At 48.3% G+C, this 22,776-nt stretch overlaps 1 protein-coding gene and 1 long non-coding RNA gene across 3 annotated transcripts in view; both read left to right on the plus strand.

The window, feature by feature from the left end:
• Window positions 1-2,090: 2,090 nt before the first annotated feature.
• LOC139075256 (uncharacterized) lies at window positions 2,091-4,629 on the plus strand. The gene is made up of 2 exons (XR_011525459.1): window positions 2,091-2,224; window positions 3,743-4,629. It is a non-coding gene; the product is annotated as an uncharacterized lncRNA (long non-coding RNA).
• Window positions 4,630-6,207: 1,578 nt separating this feature from the next.
• The window catches only part of LCP2 (lymphocyte cytosolic protein 2), a 45,157-nt gene continuing 28,588 nt past the window's right edge, over window positions 6,208-22,776 (plus strand). For both annotated transcript variants that reach the window (XM_070570367.1, XM_070570368.1), the window contains exons 1-3: window positions 6,208-6,813; window positions 10,915-10,977; window positions 15,839-15,885. In XM_070570367.1, the coding sequence (XP_070426468.1) occupies window positions 6,736-6,813; window positions 10,915-10,977; window positions 15,839-15,885 (188 nt within the window). In that variant the 5' untranslated portion in view covers window positions 6,208-6,735. The remainder of the gene's footprint in view (window positions 6,814-10,914; window positions 10,978-15,838; window positions 15,886-22,776) is intronic.

Below are 22,776 nucleotides of genomic sequence, written 5' to 3' on the forward strand. Positions count from 1 at the left end.
CTGTGAGAAATAAATTTCTGTTGTTTATAAGCCACCCACTCGGTGCTCTTTTGTTACCACAGCCTGTACAGACTAAGGTTGCGGGCAACAGAACTCAACTCTGTGCAACTTGAGCAACAAGGTAACTTATGAGAAGGATACCGGGGCATTCACGTATTCACGAGGATGGTTTTAACAACCAGGCTTGAACAAGAAGCCAAATAACTCCAGGGGTCTCCACAGCAGAGCGATGCAGGCTTCTTCAGGGCCCCAGGCTGGAATGAATGAGGGCCCATCATTTTCTTTCCTTCTCTTACTCTTCTTCTCCACCCCATCTCCCATCTCCTACTCAGCCTGGCCGGGTGGAGCTGTCACCCCAAGTGGGTGTCTCCCTACTTGCAGAGTACTTTCCAGGGACTTGGTGAGCCTGCACCACCAACTCAGCATTAGAATTGCCAAGCCTGTTTTATTTATTTATTTATTTTTTTGTGAGGAAGATCGGCCCTGAGCTAACATCTGTGCTAATCTTTCTCTATTTTGTATGTGGGATGCCACCACGGCATGGCTTGATGTGCAGTGTGTAGGTCTGCACCCAGCATCTCAACCGATGAACCCCTGGCCACCCAAGCGTAGCACACGAGCTTAACCACTACACCACCGGGCTGGCCCCGTGGTTTTTTTTTTCCGATTAGAGAAAAGTGTGTTCAAACCAAGAATCATTATTTTAAGAGAACTCAAAGACAAAATATACTTTCTTTCATAGCCTAATAAATATGGTTGGCATGACCTGTTCTAGGTAAATACTGGTTATTCATTTAGCATAATTTCCATCCTTGGAAACTGCATCTTTCAGTGGAGAGAGTCAGCACCAGACAGGTCTGGTTTCAGCTCCCAGATTCTACCTCAGATTATCTGTGAGACCTTAGACGAGCATTTCTTCTCCTCAAGCCTTTCTCTGGAATCTGTAAAATGGGTATGTATGCCTGTCTCCCTTTCACATAGAGCAGGATCACATGAAATAGTACATGTAAGAATATAGCATTCCTTTTCCCCAAACCCATGAGGTCTCATGTAAGGGATGGATAGATGAATTATGTGTTTTCTAGATGCATCCTCTTCTCCCCAAACCCCTAACATACTCATTCTAAGGAATCTATTGTCTGTTCCAGGAAAACACTCACGGAAAAGCTCTGCCACTCGTACACAGCAAGGCATAAAGGTAGGAGAGGCCTAACAAGGGGCCTCTCCCAGGACGGGGTATTGGAAGATGCACTCTGTCTGTGTCAAAACTCTGGAAGGTCAGGTGTAAACTGGTGGTCAGGGCAATGATATTTTCAAGGCAGGTAATGCAGCCAACATCAGGAGCTCCAGAAATAGTGAGAAGGCCGCACGCACCAGGGCCACAGGTGAGGCAGGAAAGTCCAGACCGAAAGCCAACAGCTAAGTGACTTGCCAAGATTGGAGGGGCAAGTCATAAGACAGAACAGATGGAAATCCACCTGGCCCTGCCTTGGCATTCCGGCTTCATATTTACTAGCTGTGGGAACGTGGGCAAGTGAATTGCCATCTCTTAGCCTCTGTAAAATGGGAGCATTGCCGTCTATTCATAGGGCTTTTGTGAGGATCAAAGGGCTGAGAACTCTAAACGACTGGATCCGGGCTGGGCTGCTGGTTTCATTTGTTGCAGATCTTTGCTTCGTCTTGGGGTCACACATGCGCTTCTTTGGAAAGGAGCAGCTGGAGAAGGCCACGTTTGCCTTTGCTGGGCTGTGGGGAAAACTGCTTTTGCTTTTCCTGCACCCACCCACCCCGTTCCTCCTCTGCCCTTCTCCAGCTTGCCCCAGGAGGAGGGGGGCAAGGTTTTTTTCTCTTCTATCAAGCTGAGAAGCCTGCCTCCCCGCTCCTGCCCCCTGCCCACACCCCACCCACCTCTGCGGGCACCTGGGGAGTTTCCCTTCGAGGCAGATCTGTCGGGGGTAGGCTGCCAAAGTCAGAACTAGGGCAGACAAGGAAGGGAGGCTTGACAGGAAGTCCAAATAAGCACTTCCTCCCACCCACTTTTGAACTTTTGAGGCACCTCAGCTAAAACAGCAGAGACAGAGAGAGAGGATGAAAAAAATATATATATATATATTTTGAAAAGAATGAAATTGTCAGCTCTGAGGAAGTGGAAAATATTGCTCCTCACTGACTGGCCTGCAGCAGCTGGTTCATGCTTTCCTTATGCGAATCCCAGGCCGGGGAGGTGAGGACTGTGTCCGAACAGGGTGGGGGGTGTTGGGGGGGAGGGGCGGTGGGGAGGAGAGTCTCGGTGGCTGTCTGGACAGAGGGCAGCGTGGCCTGGAGAAGGGTTGCTGTGGGTTCACACGACCTCCTCCCCCTACTTCCCACCCCACAGCCTCCAGGAGCACCAGTGAGGGTGGCCCTGCACATCCAGGGACGGCTGCATGGCAGGCCTGTCCCTCCTGGCACACCCATTCTGAGGCAGGGTCACCAAATTCTGTGTCTCAGTGCATGGCTGCTGGGTGTGTGGAACTGCCCTACCCAAGGAAGCCATCAGGACTCCTTCCTGGCTCTCCTCGCTCCACCCTCCCCTGTTGGTGGAGCCCTCTGCCATCCAAAAGGATCCCACACAGTGCTTCCACCGCCAGCCTCTGAGAATGGAGGGGAAAACTGTCCCCTCCCTGTGAAGCTGTCGTTCCTGGTCGCCCTCCAGGCAAACCCACACAGGCCCTGAAGAAAGTCTCAACAGCACGTCACGTCAGCCTCAGGTGGTGCATCGAGCCATAAAGCGCTGGGGGAGGCGAGGCTGGGTGAGCCCCTGCGAGGGCGTTCTGTCCACCACCCGCAGTGCCCCAAGTCAGCACCCTCCCTTGGCCACATGCTACCATCGTTTTCTCCATCCCCTGTCCAAGACCCTCTGCCCAAATCAAATCCAGATGTGTCCTTTCTCCCTCCACCTTCTAACTTCTTAGGCTTCTCTCCTAAGGTCAACACATTCTCCCCCCTGAAGTCCCTACTCACCCTTTTCTCCTGGTGGTCCCTAGGCGAAAACTCCCTCCCCTGCCCCCACGCAGAGAAGCTGCAACTTCTCTTCTAATGAATTGCATGTTTTCCTCACCTCTAAAATTAGCTGCGAAGAAAGGCAGTTACCTCCCCCTGATTCTGCTGTGGGTTAGCGGGAAAGGGAGGGAACTTCACATCTGGATGGGGTGGGGTGCAGCAAGGGGAATACTGGGGTGATTCCCCACTCTGGGTTGCAGTGTGCTGCTCCTACATCTACTTTCTGTCCCCAAGATCGAAAAACCTGATACATTGCACCCTGCAAGCTCTGCTTTCTTATCCACAAGCTCAGTGGATGCACGTTTAAGGCTCCTGTTCTGTGAGCCCCCAACCCCATGTGCTCACATGACATTGTTCCTATTGCACTCGGGGACTATTTGCTCCCTTCCTAACAGTGAGCTGCAGATTACAAAGCCTAAGAAGGCCTCCACTAACCTTTCAGTTTGCTCCTGCATGAGTTCTGGGTTTCTCCACCAGGCTGGGGGAGAGAGAGAGATGGGAGAGGGTCCTCCTACCCAGGCCATGGCTTTACACCACTGCGCCTTACCTGCTCCCCACTCTCTGCTCTGCTTTATCCTTGAAGCCAAGACCAATGCTCTTTAGAGGATTGGTGTAGGTTGGCCCCAGCCTTCGTCACCGCAGCGTCCCCTCTGCTGTGGGCTGTACCCGGAGGCTGCTATGATGACTGCCCTTTTTACAGGCAAGGATCCTGTGGCTGGGCCAAATGAGCCTGCATCTTTTGGGGGCTAACTGACCCTGTCCCTGGAGCTTCTAGAACCCTCGGCCAGAGATGGGAGATGTGAAACTCATAAGTGTTGAGAAATCCCCGAAGACTGGAGAAGAGGAAAGGCTCCAGGCCTGAAGCAACCAGCTTCCCCTTGCGTCACCTCCTGTCTCCTGTCCAGTTGTCCTTTCTGAGGACTGAGCTTGTGGCCCCATGGGATGGGGCACCAAAGGCATGCCTTGTGGAAAGTGCTGTATCCTTTTCTTAACTGGTCCAAATTGACAACCTCACTTGCTCTTCCTGGAAGGCAGACTGATCGAGTGGGAACTGCACAGGCTCTGGGGATGGAGCTGGGTTTGAATCCCTGCTCCACCTTGGGTAATTTATGTAACGTCTCAGAGCCTCGAGGCGGTGGAGGGGTAAAGGACAGAGACTCTGGATTCAGAGAGACTTCTGGATGAGACTCAGTTGTACAACCTACTTGCTGGGTGAAAGGGGGCAAGCAGTTTCACCTCTCTGAGCCTCGATTCTCCCTTCAGTAAAGTAGGAGTGATAATAGTGCCAACAATTAAGACAATTCCTGCAAAGTTCTCAGCCCACTCGCTGGTACATATGAAGGACATTCCATGCGTGGCATTTGTGATTCTTATCGTCATCATCACCATCATCCAGATTTCTCGAGTACTGTATCTCTCTTCTAAATGGTCTCCATGGATTGTCCATCTTGGCCACATTTACTGGATAATTCTTCCAATGGAGCTTAATATTTAGCTATGTCTTAATTCCAACTTCTGCTTTTCTATAGATTTTTATTCTCCTGAGTAGGAATGAACATCATTAAAAAAAATTGCTTCAGCTTTCAAGGGTGATCCTGAATGTTTCTTTCCACAAGTGTACTGCGTTTTGTTTGCTCATGAAGTACACCCCAACACACACAAACACACCCAGATCCAGGATGCCCTCCCTGTGCTCCATCCTCCAAGGCCTGGCTTAAATCCCAGCTAACTCCATGACATCTTCTTTGACTGCCCTACTTGGAAGCTATTTCTCTCTCTCCTTCTCTTCTCAAATGGCTTTTTATCATTTGCCACTGTTCTGATGATTTGAAAACTGAAGTGACCTCTCCCACCAGTGGCGGAGCTTTTGAATGGCAGGGCCGTCCTCTGTGGAGCATGGCGGTTATTGAGAACTCTTAGGTACCAGGCCCTGTGAGGAGGGCTCTGCCTGGACTGCCTTGACTGATGCCCCAGCACCCTTTGAGGTGCGGACCACACCAGCTCAGGTTTATGGACCACGTCTATACAGATACTGGGCCTGGACAGACGCAGATCTCATTCAAGCTCATAACGACCTGGTGAGGCCATGCATTCCAGTGATGGTGGGGCTCCTTAGATTGTGCATAAGATGGAAATGGTGCGTGACCAAAGCAACCCCTGAAAAGCTTTGGGAAGGTACTACCTCAGGGACCAACGTAGCATCACTAAGTTCAACAGAGCTCGGTCCTTTCTTCAAACGTCAAAACAGATGGCCATCTGAGTGTGGATGTGCAGGGAGCACTAGATGAAGCGGTGAAGCGTTTAGAGGCTGCGATGTTGCACAAGTATATTTGCTTTTAGACAGTGGACTCGCCCTCTGCCAACGAGGTGCTCAGACCACTAAAAGAGCACAGGGTCTGAGACTAAGAAAGCAGCAGATTCCCACCTGCTGTCTCAGGGCCACTCCAGGGAATGTGCTCTTAGGATAGAAAATATGGAGGAAGCGGTGGTGAATAGAATATGTGATGGAAACAATAGTGAATATAATATATGGCATCGTCAATAGCAACAGTTATTTTCTTATTTTAATTTTTTTTTTTTGAGGAAGATTAGCCCCGAGCTAACACTTGCTGCCAATCCTCCTCTTTTTGCTGAGGAGACTGGCCCTGAGCTCACATCCATGCCCATCTTCCTCTACTTTATATGTGGGATGCCTGCCACAGTATTACTTGATAAGTGGTGGGTAAGTCCACACCTGGGATCCAAACCGGCGAACCCTGGACCACCGAAGCAGAAGGTGCGAGCTTAACCGCTGTGCCACCAGGCTGGCTCCTTTTACTTTTAATTTTTTCCCTTCAAGTTTGTCTAGTTGAATGCATCTAAATTTTATGTGCATATGAAGCAATTCCTCTGTTTTCCTATTTTACAGGTAGGGAAACTGAGATTCCTAGATTTGAGTGCTTGCCTGAGGTTGCACAGCATGGAAACACTCATATCAGAAATTAAGCCCAGGTCTGCCCATTGCAGCCGCTTAGTCAGCCCTGGGTGCCTGACTCACTCGCTCACCGAGAGTCCTGTCCTAATAATTATACGGAGACAACTGAAGGCAACCTCAACTTCATCCTTTTGAGAGAGACTGAGGGGTGGTTAGAAAGCGTTAAAAGGTCACACTCCTTCCCCTGGCGGCTCACTGATGTGGGAGATTGTCTATATATTAGGTCAACCGTCAAAATAGATTTTCATCTGCAAAGACCCAGCCAAGCAGGAATGCAGTGTAGACATATGGGTGCCAGGAGTTTTAATGGAAATGTACTTGGACTCACTTTGGAGTGAAGTCCCCTTCATCGTGCCTCCCACTGGGCTGGAGTGGCTGGGGCCAGTGGAGAATTACCAAGCCTGTCACTCTCTCGGTCTCTCCAGCCCCCAGAGCTAGCCTTCCTTGTTTACTTACTTAGAGCCCAGCAGAGGAAGTGGTAAAGGAAACTTGCTGAGTCGTTTTCTGAGAAGAGACCATATTTGTTCGTGGAGGAAGCCGTTGCTTTCTGGGATCTAGTTACAGCAGAAAAGACATCTGCTCTAACAAGGGTGTTCCAGAGGGTGACTGGGAGTTGGAAGAGCCAAGGACGCTTCCACGCTTTTCCACAGATTTGAGGATCTCGGTCAATGGGTGCAGCACTGGGGCTCAGCTGGTGAGCTTCGCCCGGGAGAGCAGCCATGGCGTTGAAGAACGTGCCCTTTCGCTCCGAGGTCCTAGCCTGGGACTCCGACAGCCTTGCAGACTATTTCAAGAAGGTGAGTCTTGCTCTTTGGCTGGTGGAAGGGCTGGCAATGCCCTCGGTGGGCTGGGCAGAGGCTGGAAGATGGAGTCCGGGCAGAATGTGAAAGCTGTAAAAGATAGCAGTGGAGCTTCCACCCCCCGGGAACCTCACCATTGAGCCAGTGCCATGTAGACACACATATACCACTGAGCTTTCCTGGCAATGCGTTCTGGAAAGAAGGGAGTATCTGAAGTGACTGTGTACCTACTACGTGCCAGGGTTTGAGTTTGTGTTCTACAGGCACCGTCCCATTTAACACTCTCCAGGATTGTTGTGCCCGGGGCTCAGAGGTTGAATGGCCCAAAGCCCCAGGGACTGCAAATGACAGAGGCGGGATTCCAGTCACGCCTGCCTGGTCTCAAAGTCCATGCTCTGAGACTCAGAACAGCTGTAACCACGAGTAAGATCAAGGCTACTTACTAGAAAGGGGAGAAATGGAGTCATGGGGGTAGAAGAAAGAAAAGCCAGGGTAGGAGGGTTGGAGAGGCTGTGATGATAATGCTGGAGTTGGTGTCTGGGCAGTCAATGCCCATGACCCTGAAAGACAGCTCGTCAAGCCTTTACATGGGACAGAGTCGCATTAGAGCTTTATGAGGGTCTGATGAGGCAGCCAGAAAACTGACATGAGCCCTAGGTTATGGCTTGAGAAACTGAGGCCCCTACAGAAGAGGAGGTTTGCCAGGCAGAGCATTTCTGTCCTGCCTTCCAGCCTTGGGAGAGATGCTCAAGGATCAACATACTTGGTCATCTGTTGGTGGGACTACAGGTCAAACACCTTCTTGGGCAGATCCCAAGCCACATGACTCAGTTATGGAGCCTCTATCACTGTCCAAGGGATGAGAAGTCTTGTGAGGGACATTTGAGCTTCTAACACCCCTCCCCCGGATGCAGGCATCAAATTCAGTTGGCACTCCAGATCATTATAAAGATGAGATTTTAAAGTCAAGACCTTAGAGGTCACCTAAGTCAACTGTCTGTTTTTTCTGGGGGTGGAATAGGCTCCCCAGGACGCATACGATGTGGGCAAACTAGCTGAACCTGGGTCTACAGAGTACCAAGGTACTTGTAGTCATGACTGTCCTTCCCCAACCTAAAGAAGAAAAATGTGAAAATACTGAATTGGGTGTGACATGACAGAGGCACAGCCCACAGATCCTGTTATTTTCTGCTTTTTGTGCATCTTGTTTCTGTTCTTTTTCCCTCCAAAAGCTCATAATAAACTTAGGTTTCAGCATTGTGGGTGCAAAGATCGTTGAACAACTGACTTCTGAGGATGTTTCTAAATACTTCTCTTAAATGTAGACCAAATAAACTCTGACAACAAGGTGAAATTTGCCAAGATGCTATCAAGTGGCATGTTAGCTCAATAAAGAAGGGAGGAAAGAATTGAGAAATAGGGAGGGAAAGCCAGGGGCAGGCCGAGAGACACAGACAGCCTTCTCCAGTGTGAGATGGAGAGTTACACAGCCCAGTTGAGCAACAGAAGAGCCCCTGGGGAAAGTTCCCCTCAGGCCAGGCAATGGACTATAGGTCGGGGGTGATTCTGGGAGATGGCTCTCTGCCTGAGCTGGGGGAAGGGAGAGCTTTCCTCCTGGAGACCCTAGACCTCGGGACAAGTCCGCAGCACTGGGACAGGTTCCCCCTCCCAGTATAAAAGAAGCGATGGCAGGAACGAAGAGAGTGAGCGAAATCTATGATCTGAGAAGTCCCAGCCCCCCAGAGACCCAGACAGCCTTCAAATCCCAAGTGCCTCAGTTCCCCCAGGGAGAAAATGCCAAGTGAACTGATCACGCAGTCATTTGGGGATGGATCTTAACCATCAAATGTCCTGCTTTAAAGAAGCAGGGGGCAGGGGCAATTTCTAATGAAGCAGCGGGATCAGGCCCACCCAGCTCTGGAGTCAGACGCACATTGGTTTGAATCCTGGCTCTGCCACCTGCTAGCTTGGTGACTTTTCCTTAGTTACTTCACCTCTCTGTGCTTCAACTTCCTCATCAGTAAAATAGAGATACCAACAGTAACTACTTCATGTGATTGTTGGGAGAATTAAAGGAAATTACGTGTGTGAAGCATTCAGCAGAGAGAGGGGGCCAATTCACTGTCATGTTCCTTTTTTCCTTCTCTATTAACTGGACCCTAGCTGGGGACACCCTTGCAGCCTGGCAGGCCTTTGTGTCTTATTGTCTCAGATACACGAAGCTCATCCCCTGTCTGGGATGTAAGCCCCTGAGGAAGTTTTTTACATTTCTTTAACCCCTCCAATTCCTTTTGACTTGGCAGGAGAGCATCCCAGGGCCATGCAGTGAAGAGGCACTGGCTCACAGCCATGGGTTCTAATCCCAGCTGTGTTCCCAACTCACTGTGTGACCTTAAGCCAATCTCTTTCCCTCTCTGGACCTCAGTTGTCCCATCTACAACCCCAGGTACCTGCCTTAGACCAGTGACAACCAAAGCTGGGTGCTCATAAGAATCATCTAAGTATTTGCTAAAAATACAGACTCTAGCCTCCAGACCCAGACGCTACTGGGTCAGAATCAAACTTCTAGGCAGGCCCCAGTCTGCAGGGCTGTCTATCTGTCTAGAGTCGAAATCAGCACTTTGCAAAATCAGAGATTCGTCTGATAATGATAACAGTGAAAATGATGAGTTAAAGGCAGTTGAATATCCCAAGAACCATTTCCAGCCCCTGCGTGGAGAGGACAGGGATGCTAAGGGCTCCTCAGACACTTGCTTTCTGCACTGCCCTCTGCATCTGCTTTCCCCAAGCTTTCTAACATTCATCCCACCCTTTCAAGCCAAGAGGTTGCAACAATTGTATTCACTTTTTAGATTTGTTGGCCATAAGAAAAGACCCTGATTTTAAATTTTCCCCAAAAGAAGGCTGCCACAAACTGAGACTCACACGTGATGGGAGCCTAGAATTCTCCAGGACAAATATCCAGCCCGAAACATCAAATTTAGAGATGTTTCCAGTGCAAATGCTAGTGCTGCGGACGGCAAGGCAGGATGGGCTCCTGCTACAGCTGTCGGCTGATGAAACTCTTTGGGAAGGCAACCAAGATCCTAAAAACCGTCATCCTGTTGATCCTATGACTCTATTCTGAGAATCTAGCTCGAGCAATTTATCTAAAACAGAAGGAAAAAAACTGTATGCAAAAGAACATCCATGCTGTTCTCTATTTTGATCTGGGTGGTTTGTTAAGCTGCACTTAAATTTGGTCACCCTACTTACTGTACGGAAGTTCTATCGTTATTAACAAAAAAAAGAGAACATTCCTGACAGAGACGTTCCAGCCTGTTCTGAAGCCTAATTGTCACCTCTGTCACCTGCTACCCATGGAACCTCATGAAAGTTACTTAACTTTCTGCACCTTGGACTCTGTCTGAAAAATGTGAGGATTAATGACGGAAGATCGGTTTAAATACTTAGCACGGTGCCCGCCATACAACGAGCATCCAATAGTTATTAGAGTTTCTATTATCATTATTGGAACAGCAGTTTGGTAAACAACCTAAATGTTCAGCATTAAGGAAATTAAATTATAATAACATTTAAAGTAAGTTTCCAACAATATGAGGCAACATTAATGTTTTCATTTTAGGGTAATTTTAAAAGAAAAAGTTGGGATAACAAGATTGAATATAAATCATAAGCTCAATTGTGTTTAGAAATGTGCTTAGAGAAAAGCACTGAAAGAAGCACATCTCAATGTTCTTTCACCGAGGTTGTCTTCGGGTGGCGAGACGATGGATGCTATTTATTTTCTTCTTTTCAGCTGCTCTATGTGCCCAGGGAGCATATGCCTAGCCCTTTGTGGCCTTGAAGGCACTGTCTTTCTGTAGGGTTTGGCCCCACAGCCTTAGACTGAGGCAGTTTCTCCTTCTCAAGAGTCCCAAGGGGCTGGTGAAAGCAGGGCTGAGGTGGGGCCGGGGCCCCTCTGTTAACAGGGGAGGGAAGGGGGAGTCTGGCTAGCCACAATACCACAAATTGCTAAGCTTCTGGGGCAGGCAAGGGAGGGGAACCAAGGCCATGAGTCTGCCTGCCGCTGACAGCACCTTTCCGTCCTGTTTGCAGCTGAACTACAAGGACTGCGAAAAGGCAGTGAAAAAGCATCACATCGACGGGCCACGGTTTTTGGTAAGTGAGGGGCCAGTTTAACACATTGAGACCCAAGCTGTTCTGTACTTTAGCTAATGGTGCAGGGACAACTGGTCTACCCTGGCCCTAGGGCTGTCCAGGGCCAATGCCTGTCTTCAGGATCCCCATGCAGCCCTTTGCCTTCTTCAGAAGTTTTGTATGAACCCCTCTCTCATCACCTCTCAGGATCCTGCTATTTAGGATAGCTCCCAGATCCTTCACTGATAAAAGGCACATTCTAAAGTCAAAGTATAAGGAGGAATCCAAGTAGAGTTACACACACACACCTTGAAAATCTGCTCAAATGCCATCCATACCTTGAGAAAACTAAGGAGAAAAAAAGACCAGATGAGAGAATAGAAGATTCTTTTTTCCCTCCTTTCATTTTGGGGTGCGTACTCACTGAGTGGAATAAACGGTGGAACCACCCTCGTTATTTCAATTACATCCCTCTTTCTCTCTACTAAAGTCACATAGTTGGTTTTGTGCCGAGTAAACACGCAGTGACATGGCTCTCTCCACTCCATTAATTGCTAAAAGCTCTAAGCATGAGACTAATATGCAGTCGTGTATTAAGGACTAAGTCATTAAGTGAAAAGGGAGGTGGCTCTAACGGTGGGGAGAGAGGATTGGGGAGTGGCTGGGGATCATCTGATCATTTCCCCTGAAATGACACCTTTGCCTATGGGGAAGAGAGACCCGACTGCGACAATCCATTCTTCTGATCACGTTTCTTCACCCTTTACAAAAGAAGTGGGAACAAGACTTCGAAGGTCTATGGGGTAGATGTTCCCAGTTTGATTTGAAGTGAGAAGAGCAACTAAGCTGGTTTCCCTGCAAGGCCTGGTCAGCAGCAGCGAGGGAACTGGGTTGGAAGGGGCCAGACATGTCATGTGCTCTAGCTTTCCACCAGCACGCCAATCCATTCCCTATACTGCATCTCTGCCACTGACATCTGCTTGAATTCCTTCAGCAATGGTGAGCTCACTACGACCCATAATCATCTGTCCCTTTCTGGGCAGCTTTGAAGTCTCATGCTGAGACCAAGCTTGTGATGCTTTGGTCTGAGTTTTGCTTTCATGTGCCGTGGAAGACGTGTTTATTCACCGTCCCCCCTAAATCATTCCTTCATTCACCCAGCCCTTCCCTTGACAAGCGTTTTCCTAAGCTCCTTTTACACACTGGCCCGTGCCACGTGTTGGGAATATAGAGATGATAAAGATGCGATTTCTGCCTTCCAGAAGCTTGTTTTATTTCAGAAAGGCTCCAACCACCTCATTTGCAATTGAGGAAACGTGTACAGAGCTGTGATGTGATTTGTTCGACGTCGTGCCCCTAGTAATTGGACTCAAGCACACATGTAATTTAATCTAACACTGCGTGGTTTTTATGATCCTATTTCTTCATACTGAGCTTTGAGCTGATAGAAGTCCTAGAGTTGTTGTTGTTGCTGTTCTTGCAAATTACTGCTGAATGTGGATGTTTCCTTCTGGTGCCTCCAGCACTGAGAAGACACTTAGCAGGGCTGAGTGGAAAGGGAGTAAGACATTTTTCTTGAGGACGGTCCTGGTTGCGGCTCTGATGGCCTGAGTCACCTTGAACAAGCACTTGCCTCTCTGAGCCTCCCCCTGCTCCTTCCTCTACTAACTGAGCGTGAGCACGTCGGGCTGGGTCATAGCAGTTGACAGTCCCTTCCAGCTCTGTGAGTTCCCCCAACACTCCCCGTGCAAGCTTCGTGCCTGTTAGGTCGGGGTTGTTTCCTTGATGGAGAGACGGTTTCCAAGCAGCTTTGTCTCCTCTGCTCCAATATCTGGGACCTGTCAGGCCCTGAGAGAAGACTGCGTGCTCTGCTCATTATATGCAAAGGAGGAAGTGGAAAGAGGGATGTTAGGACCCACGAGAGCAGGGAGCAGAACCTGGGGCCTGGCCTAGCAACTGGCATGTTTAGAGGTAACTTCAGCTGAAACGCACTCCCACCCCAGGGGCTCTGGGTACAATTTAAGCTCTGATCTGAGCTCTAATTTCTCATCTGTTTGATAATATCCAGGACCATTCTGCCGTTGAAGGCAGAAGCGGAAGGCCCTAGTCTGTCATCCTTCCTTCCTTCCGTCCAGCCTTTCCTTCTTCCTCAGTGTAGGAGACAGCAGCTCCCGTGAATCTGTTTTGCTGCCATTTTTGTTTTCCAAAGAGAAGGGTGGGAACTCGTCTGGTGGGGAATGGGGTTGCTATGCTTCCAGAAAGTTGAAGAAGAGGAGGAAATGTGCTCAGAACCTGTGTCAGTTAGGAAGGCGTGTGGCCTCCTGTAACAGAAACCACAGTGGCTTAACCAACTAGGGGTTTATCCTTCTTAAGTGATAAGACATCTAGAGGTGGGCGCTGGGGGCTGGTGAGCCGCTGAAGGAAGTCATCAAGGCCCCATCTGGCCCCTGGAAAAAGCCCGTGGCTTCTGTGCTAGTGTGTGCAAGATGGCTACTCCATCTCTAGGCAACACATCTGCATTCAGGTTGGGGGTGGGGGTAAGGAGGGGAAGGTGCAAAAGTGCGTGGGGAATGCATCGCCCCTTGTTTTCAGGGCAACTTTTCCAGAAGCTCTGTCCTGTAGCCTTCAGGTTAGAACTCACCAGCCGCAACTCAGTCCTGTGACCTCAGCCATCTGCAGGGGAGTCGAGGGTGTCAAATATTTTGAATTGGGCACATTTACTGCCCTGCACAAAATCCAGGTCTTGCCAGTAAGGGTGAAAGAGAGGGTGGATCTTGGGCGGCGAGCAGCGGCGTCTGCCATATTGCCTCTCCTGGCAAGGCCAATTTGCCACTCTCTTCCCTCTCCTGCCCCTCTTGAGGTCACCCTCAGCATATAAACATACTCCTGCAAAGCCACCTGTCTCACTCCAGCCATCGTACGAGTAACCAGAGTTTGCAGCCGGGTTTTGAAGGAGGTAGAGGACACAGCAAAACTCTCCAAAAATCCTGTTTAAACCTCTCTTACCTTTCCTTTCAGTTCCTGTCCCTGTTCTGAAGGCTTTTCTTTTTGCTAACATCCTGTTCCTCTGTGTCTCTGGCCATGCTCACGCCTACCTTCTACTTCACTCTCGTCCCCAAATTCCCTGAGCTTATGTCCTCAACTCAGCAAAACAGAAGGCGGCAGCCAGCTCCCAGTACTCAGCTATCGTCCCTTGGGCAGTCCCCAGGAAGTCCTCACAGGTCATGCCACACACTGAATATGAGTCACAGCACGTCCCTGAGAGGGGCTTGTTCTGGAAGGAGGAGAAGCCACTACTCAGTGATGTTAAAAAAAAAAAAAAAAGAAGAAGATATTAAGAAGCTTGACCAAAAGCCTGATTCTCTCAGGACTCTTGGCAGACTCCTGCCCCAACCCGGCCGTAGGTGGTCTGGTATGAGGACTGGGTCAGACACTGCTCCTAAGAGCTGGAACAGATGAGTCCAGCAAGCACATTGCTAAGGTGCCCCAGCCCCAGTGTCGGCTGGGCTCAAAGGGAAGCGTGCCCAGCTCTTCCCAGGGGGCAGCAAACATCCTGCCGGGCAGCTCCCAGTCCAGAGTGGGAAAAGTAAAGACACTGACCTCTGAGAGCTGGCCAGACCCCAGCCGCTCCCCTGGGGTAGTAATCACTCATCTAATTCCCCTGTTTCTCACTCACATGGGATGTGTCCGGCAGGACGCCAAGCACATGATATACACCATCTCGTTCTAGCCTCACGACCCTTGAAAGGTGGCCACTATTATTATAATGATCCCCATTTTACAGATAAGGGAACTGAGGCTCAGAGAGGCTAAGTGTGTGCCCCAAATCAGACAGCTGCTAAGTGAACTAAGATTCAAACCCAGCCTGTCTGCCTCCAGAGCTCCCACCATAAGCACCCAGCCTTCTGGCTGTAATTAGAATGTCAGTGGAACCCCTTCTCTGGCTCAGCATTGGGTCTATGGAAAGTGTGCCCACACTCTTTTCTGTTCCCAATATTGGCCCCCCTACCGCCCCTCCTCCTTCCAAGATGCCTTCTTCTTTCAGCCTCCCCTCCCATGTCCCCTTCAACATAGGCCACCTGGACCCTCAAAGGGCTTGGACAGGGACGATGGATGCTTGGAGGAGAAAAATAGACTGGAGGCCACAGAGCAAGGCTCCAGCCCCAGCTCTGTCACCTAGAAGCTTGAATTCCCTGAACATCCCTGAACCTCAGCTTTCTTCCCTGTGAAATGGGAACACTGACAGTTCCTACACTACACGTTGACGTGAGGCTTAGTTAAGGTGCTGTAAGCAGAGGCCACAGTCAGTTCTTCACAAATACGAGTTTCTTTCCCCTTTCCCCTCAGTTCCCTCAGGAAAGTCTCTTTATTGTAGCCCCACATCTAGAGAATTCTACCAATAACTCTGATTAAGGAGGCTTTTGGGGTGTGATGGTGGCATAAGAGGCACAGATTCCTTCTCCAGGCTGGCTTCTCACAGGTGCCCCATACAGAGACTGAGAGGGGCCTGAGGTCTGGGATGAGATCCCAGGGGAGACGTCCCAACATGGCCAAATGCCGCCCACAAAACAACTTCTCTTTGGTCCCACAATTTAGCTCTCATAGTATTTGTTTTCTTAAGTTAAATCTTTTGTTAATATCTAGAACTTGGGTAACTTCACCCAATATCTAGAATTTAGGATTCCCTTTGAAGAAGTAGATCTGGCAACACCAGGCCCACAGGCTTTTATGCAACATCTAGAAGCTGCTTACTTTGGGTAGGTAGGTATGGGTGCACTCTTCAGTTTGCTGCAGTCCCCACCACTCTCTATTGTTTCGTGCTCTATTCACCTGGCCAAGACCCCTTCTTGTGGGTTGTAACTTGCCTGTGTCTTCATTTCAGAATCTGACAGAAAATGACATCCAGAAGTTCCCTAAGCTCCGGGTGCCGTAAGTATCCCCCCTGATTGCTTGGGTGGTTTGGGGAGCAAAGAGAGGTTGGAATGGGGAGTAATCCAGGGGGAGCTGAGTCAGTTATCTATCACTGTTGGTTTGAAATAGGAAAGCGCGCAGGAAGGGTGACGGCAAGGGCAGGGGGTGGGGAAGAGAAGTTATGAGGAAAAGGAAGTAACAGACTAGGCAAGTTGGTGTGTTGGCTGCTCTTGCCAAAGAGAAGCCTGACTCTGGACCATGTTTTCATTTCCTCTCTCCCAAGTGGGGTGGTTTGGGCCTGTGAAAATAGCACCAAAATCAAGAGACCTGAGGTTTCATCATGGTGTCATCACCGACTCAGTGATAGCTTATGTTTTCTGGACCTTAGTTTTCAGCTCAGTAAAATGAGTTGGCCCAGATGAAGGGTGGCAATGGACATCATTTTGTCTGCCAGTACTAACTGCTTGGGAATGTCTGTCAGGGGCGTTGTGTTGAGAAGAGTCCTAGGGAAAGGTGGGCATGATCCATTACTGATGTCTGACATGGGTGCTGAAATGGGAAGCTGCATTGTGCATATCATGCGATGTGTTTTCCATCCCTCTAGTAAAAGTCTCTCATACTCAAATGTTTACAGGAGCCAGGCAGGTGATATAAATGTGCAAAATGGGCCAGGTTGAGAAATACAAAGCCCTATCAATTTTGCTTTCATTTTACCACCTTTGAATAAAACATGGTTATGGGGAAATATTTCTTCACTATAAGAAAAATAATGGCACAATTATGATGATAAAAAAGGTAATCACCACAAAGTGTCATTGTTGGTGAAACAATAAGGAGTAGTGGAGATTGTGGCAAATTAGAAACATATTCTCCATCCAAAGAAATGAGCACCTACTTAGCTCCAGTCAATGTGGACCCAATGCTGCCCAATCTTTAAATTTATCAAAAGCAGCTAGAAATATCAGTTTTATGTGACACATTTGATACAGAAAGTTTCTATGAGTACAGAACGGTGATTCTCTAGAAAAGGATCACAGGTCTATGTAAAGGAGAGACCTTAACACACAGATCAGATTTGGTGGCAGGTGGGCAAAGCCAACTCGCAGACATGTTAAGTTTGGTCAACATAATGTTTTAAAATGAAGAAATCTTCCAGAAACTCCAGCTTTTCTAGAAACAAATGGAAGATGTGGTAATCCAGGGCTCATAGTCTGTTGTGGGAACATTCAGCTGGATCTGAGTATCTGCCACCCTGTTTAGATGGGCTTTGTGCTCCCCACTTCACATGGTCCACCACTTCCTAAGGGATTATCTTAAGGTGCATCAACCATTCATATCATATGCATGGAGACTTTGGCTTTCTGACCAACAAGAAGTAATAGAGTCCAGATTTACCTCCCATCTGAAGCAACCAAATAACCAGACAGAATACATGAAGCAGCAGTTTTCAAGACACTGGACATCAGATACTAAGACATGGAAAACAAATGAGGTGATCTCTCACAGCTTTGAGAGAGTCTCCAGGCCTTGGCACAAGGAACAGCGTACACAGGTGGAGTCTAGTGAACTCCTTGAGTTGAAGAGACAGCTGAGGGTCAAGGAGTCTAGAGTTCATTCAAGGGGTACCTGAGAGGAGAGAGCTGCATGAGTAAATGTCCTGGACAACTGCAGAGGGTCCCTCTTCAGCAGAGTGCTGATCAGTGCATGTATATAAGGAGACTACCCCCAAAGAACCACCCAACAGGATCTTAGGAAACAGCAGCCAGTCACAGGGCCAGAAATGGTGTCTGTTTCTACCAGGCAGACTGGAAAAACTCCAGATTCACAGTCATTGGGTAGAGTGCACAGAAGGACCTTGCCTCAGTAGGGGAATAATTAGCCCTAGTCTAAAACTGCTCTGGTCCTGCCTAGCGAGTCTTAAGAGAAAAACTGAAAAAAAAAAATCAAACTGTTTCCAAGTAACTTAACTACATACCCAAATAACAGCAGATTAGACCCTGCAGAAGAAAGTGTTAGTAAACATGAAGATGCAGCAGTGGAAACTATCCAAAATGAAACACAGAGAGGAAACAATTAAAATAAAACAATGAAAAGAGCATCAGGGAACTTGTAGGGCAGCTTAATACATGTGGAATTAAACTCCAAAGGAGAGGAAAGAGTGTGCATGTGGAGAGGGAGTTGGAGAGACAGATGTAAAATATTTGAAGAAATAGTGGCTGAAAATTGTCCAAGTTGGATGAAAATGATAAGCCCACAGATCCAAGAGGCTCAACAAACTCCAAGCCCAAGAAACTGGCAGGAAACTACCAGATACATCATAGCCCAAGGTACAAAATAATCGAATTGCTCAAAACCAATGATAAAGAGAAAATCTTAAAAGCAGTCAGAGGAAAAAGACATATTACGTACAGAAGAACAGATGAGGATGACAGCAGATTTCTCATCAGAAACAGTGCAAGTGAGAAGATAGTGGAAGGGTGTTTCAAAGCACTGAAGGAAAAATCATCAACCTGGAGTTCAATACCCAGCAAAACACCTTTCAGAAATAAAGGCAAAATAGAGACTTTTTCAGACACACAAAATCTGAAAGAATTCATTACCAGCTGACCTACATGACAACAAATGTTAAAGAAAGTCCTTCAGTCAGAAGGGTCATAATACCATATGTAAATCTGGATCCACACAGAGGAACGACGAGTACCAGAAATGGAAGCTATGTAGGTCTATATATATATACTTGGCCCATGAAGGCATTTGAGTTTGCATCTCCTGGTTCCCATACAATATTAATACTTCATTCATTTAATGAACAGCTACTGGATACATACAATGTGTCAGCCTTTCTTAATTACTCAGGCTACAAAGATAAGAGACAGCATCCCCACCTCAGGACACTCACATTCTAAAGGGAGGGTCAGATATACAAATGAAGCAATTATGCTATAATTACAACAGCGCTGTGCACATGCACGTGCAACTTCAATGGGAGTAGGAAGGTAATTTTTCTCATGGCATTCAGGGAAGACTTCTGGGAGGAAGGGAACCTAAGATAGATCTTGAAATACACCAGGAGTGGTCACATGGGTTGAAGGACATTCCAGGAATGGGGAACATATTGCAAAGGCATCAGAGGGCCATCAGTGTGTTTAATGGAACTGCAAATGGGTCAGAGTGCCTGGGGCATATACGTGGGGTAGTGGAAAGCAAAAAGGATAGAACGAGAGGTCACACTTTAGAAGGGTCCTGTGAGCTGTGCTAAAGGAGTCTGAGGGTGTTAGTGAAGTGTGTGCACCAGGGGGAACATTGAGGTCGATCTTGTGTCTTGGCTCTCTCCACAGCAGTGTACAGATGACCTAGATGAGGGAGCTGGAGGCATGGAAGCAAGTTAGGAGATGGTGGACATGATCCCACTATGGGAGATGGGAGCCTCGCCGAGGGCTGTGGCCATGAAGACACGAAGGAGGAGACTTAATCAGAGCAGTAGAAGGAAAGAGATAAGGAAGTCACTTTCAGCTTGGAAGATCCCTTTTCATCTTAAGGCTGAGCTCAGCTGATGTCTCAAGCTATGTTTGAGTGCCTGGAGAAGGAGGTGGGGTGAGAAGTGGCTGCTAGTTAGTGTAGACCGACGATTGTAAACTCATGTTGTGGGTAGGGTAGGGGTGGGACATTTCTTTAGTTATTTGAAAGCTGAAACCACAACTTGGCCTGTACAATCCCCCTCCAATATGTTTGAATGTGTGCCCCAGACAAGCTATGAGGCCCATGGAACAGGAAGGGTGAACATGAGGAGCAATGAGGGAGGCCTCCAGGGAGAGTCCAGGCTGCCCTGATTGGGTGACTCAGAGCTACCCTCTCTCTCGCAGAGAGGTACAAGGACCCATTCCAGCTCTGCTTCTGATGATCTCTGTGCCTGGGGCAAGTCCGTAGACCAGCCTCAGTTTCCTAGTCTATAAAATGAAGAGTTATAGGGACCCTGGGGGCTTCTCATTTTACAAGTTATTATTGTAGGGACGAACAGGTAGACAGGAGAACTTAGTGAGTAAAAGTGTGAGTTCCGAGGTAGGACTATTTGAGACCCGATTCCTCCACTCACCAGCGTGAGTCTGTGGACAAGCTATCTGAGTTCCCTGAGCCTCAGCTTTCTCATCTGTGAAACGGGGGAAAGTTCGAGGAAATAATGGGGACATCATAATATGCACTGAAGAGGTGTTAGCTATTCTTATTATTTCATGCAAAATCCCAATGAGCACAATCTGAAGTTTTTACTGATTATTCTATCCTGCTACTGAGGGAGCATTGAAGAAGACAAGGCATGGGCTTTGGAGTGAGGGAGCTCCAGGTTCTGAGGTGGGCTCTGCCTCCTCCCAGCTGTGGGAGGCTGGGCAGTCATTTCAACACTCCGAGCCTCAGTTTCCTCCTCTAGAGAGGAGAAAAGAAGTAACTCTCAGGGACCAGTGGATATGAAAGGAGCAGCCCACATAAATTGCCTGACGCTGTCCTTAACGCACATAGATATTCAATATTTATTTGTCTCATTCCCTTGTGCACGGGTTCATTTGCTGTGATCATTACCCTGAAGGGCCATGGAAAAGAAATTGTGTTTATGTACCAGCAGACCAAAACAAGATTATACTCCTCTGAATAGCTCCATTTCCTTCCCCAGTGCAAAAAAAAAAAAAAAAAAAAAAAAAATCAGTCTTAAATAGATTTTGTAAGAAGGCAGATTCTGGTGAGAAGGGTTTCTGTGTGTGCAGATAGAGTCACTCTCTCAGGACATAGTTCCTCCCACAGAGACCCCAAGTTCTGTAATGAAGGGTTTTTAAATAAAACAACGAAGCCTTCCTTTGGAAGGTCTAGCTTAAGATCCATGGTATAGCTTAGCATGATCTGTTTAAATCAGTGGAATACACGCTAAAATCTGCTGATGCCCATTTGGAGTTTATTTTTTTTGAAAAACGTGTTATAAGTTTTATATTTAAATCTGTGTAACTTTGGAAAACAAGGAAAGGGGAGTGATGGAGCAGCGGCGTAGGCAACAGATAGGCGTTGGTCGATTCTCTTTCTAAGTTCTCGTTGTGCCCATTACCAGTCGTGGAATTAGGCTGGGAAAAGCTAAGACCCAATCAGAGAAGTAATGCAGGAATACCTGTTTATTTGTGTGACCTCCTAACAGCAGAGACGACCTCCTGTCTCATCTACTCAGCGCCTACCTGAGCTAGAGAAGACAGGAAAGGAGGAAGGAAGGAGGGAGGGAGAGACCCAGAGGTAAACAGACATTCTTGTGCCCATTAAAGAACGTGCCCAGCCCTCAGCAGAATCGAAACAGTGACAGGTCTATCTCCCACACGCTCCTTCCGTCTCCCATTCATTGACTAATCTCTGGCCAGGGATTCCCCACATGGAAAGTGCCTCCTCTCTACCAATGGTCCCTCCTTCTCCCCAACACAAGTCCAGAAAATTTGACTTCCTGGCTCAGCTCCTTATTAAAACTTGTCATGTGGCCTTTGACAAATACCTCTCTCAGAGCCTTGCTTGCCTTGTTGGTAAAAATGAGAATAATTCTACTTGTCTACCATACAAAATGATTGTGAAGCACAAGTAAAGTAATACAGGGAAAATTGTAGGGGTGGGGACACAGCTGAGAAGCAGGGAGACCAGGGCTAGGCCCTCAAATTCTTATCTCCTGCCCACTCGTGCGTGGTTCTCCGCTGAGGCCTGAGATGATGATGGAAGCTCCCTTCCTGAGTCCCAAGATACAACATCTTGGCTTCTCCCTGTCTTCTCACGCGACAAGGACAGAACTTTGGAAGGTTCGGCTCTTGGTTCAAGGAGGCTGACCTATAAAGGTGGAACACTAACTCTTTTAAAGAAGGATGAAATGCAGAGAAAGAGCCAGAGTGAGAAGGTGTGCTGGGGGGCCTGGAGCAGGGGGTGACAGAGGTGATGTCTGAGGAGAGAGAGGCAGTGCGACAGGAGGGAGAGTTGGAGGAGGGTGTCCGGAGGACAGTGTTAAGCAAAGTCAGACTTCTGCCCAATTCTGGGCCTGGGACAGTTGTGTGTGCGTCATGCCCTCTGAAATTGGAGTTGAGCAAGCAAGCCTCCCACTGTGGGAGAACCTGTAAGAAGGAGAGAAGTAAAGCTGACCTAAAGCCCTGACTATGTGAGCTGTGGTTGAAAATACATTTCACATCATAAGCTGGCACACAACTACACGTGTGACGACACAGGCACTGAAATAGAATGTTCACAAAATAACACCTACCTTTCCTGTGCATTATGAGCTCTGATATTTTCTGCTCTTTCTGTTTCCTTCCTTCCTTCTTCCCTCCCTCCCTACCTCCCTGCCTTCCCTTCCTGCCTGCCAGCCTGTCTTCCTTCCTTATTTCTGCGTGACCAGCAAAGTTGATTTCAAGACCCACTACTGTGCTTCCACCTGCAGTTGGTGAAGCACAAGGGACCGTTGAATGGGAGCCCTGGGTCTCCTGGGAGAATCCTAGGAAACACTTCAAGATAGACTGAGACACCTCATTCTGCTTCCGCTCTCCCTTCATAATTATAAAGTTTCTTCTCCTTCCTCCTCCTCCATCTCCTCGAACTCCTCCTCCATCTTCTCTTCCTCCATCTCCCCCTCCATCTCCTCCATCTCCTCCTCCTCCATCTCCTCCATCTCCCCCTCCATCTCCCCCTCCATCTCCTCCATCTCCCCCTCCATCTCCTCCATCCCTCCATCTTCTCTTCCTCCATCTCCCCCTCCATCTCCTCCATCTCCTCCATCTCCCCCTCCATCTCCTCCATCTCCTCCTCTTTCTCTTCCATTTCCTCCTCTCCTTCCTCCATCTCCTTCTCCTCTTTCTCCTCCTCTTCCTCCTTCTTTTCCATCTCCTCCTCCTCCTCTTCCTCCTCCATCTC

Source organism: Equus przewalskii, chromosome 13 (assembly GCF_037783145.1).
Source record: "Equus przewalskii isolate Varuska chromosome 13, EquPr2, whole genome shotgun sequence".
Taxonomy (NCBI): domain Eukaryota; kingdom Metazoa; phylum Chordata; class Mammalia; order Perissodactyla; family Equidae; genus Equus; species Equus przewalskii.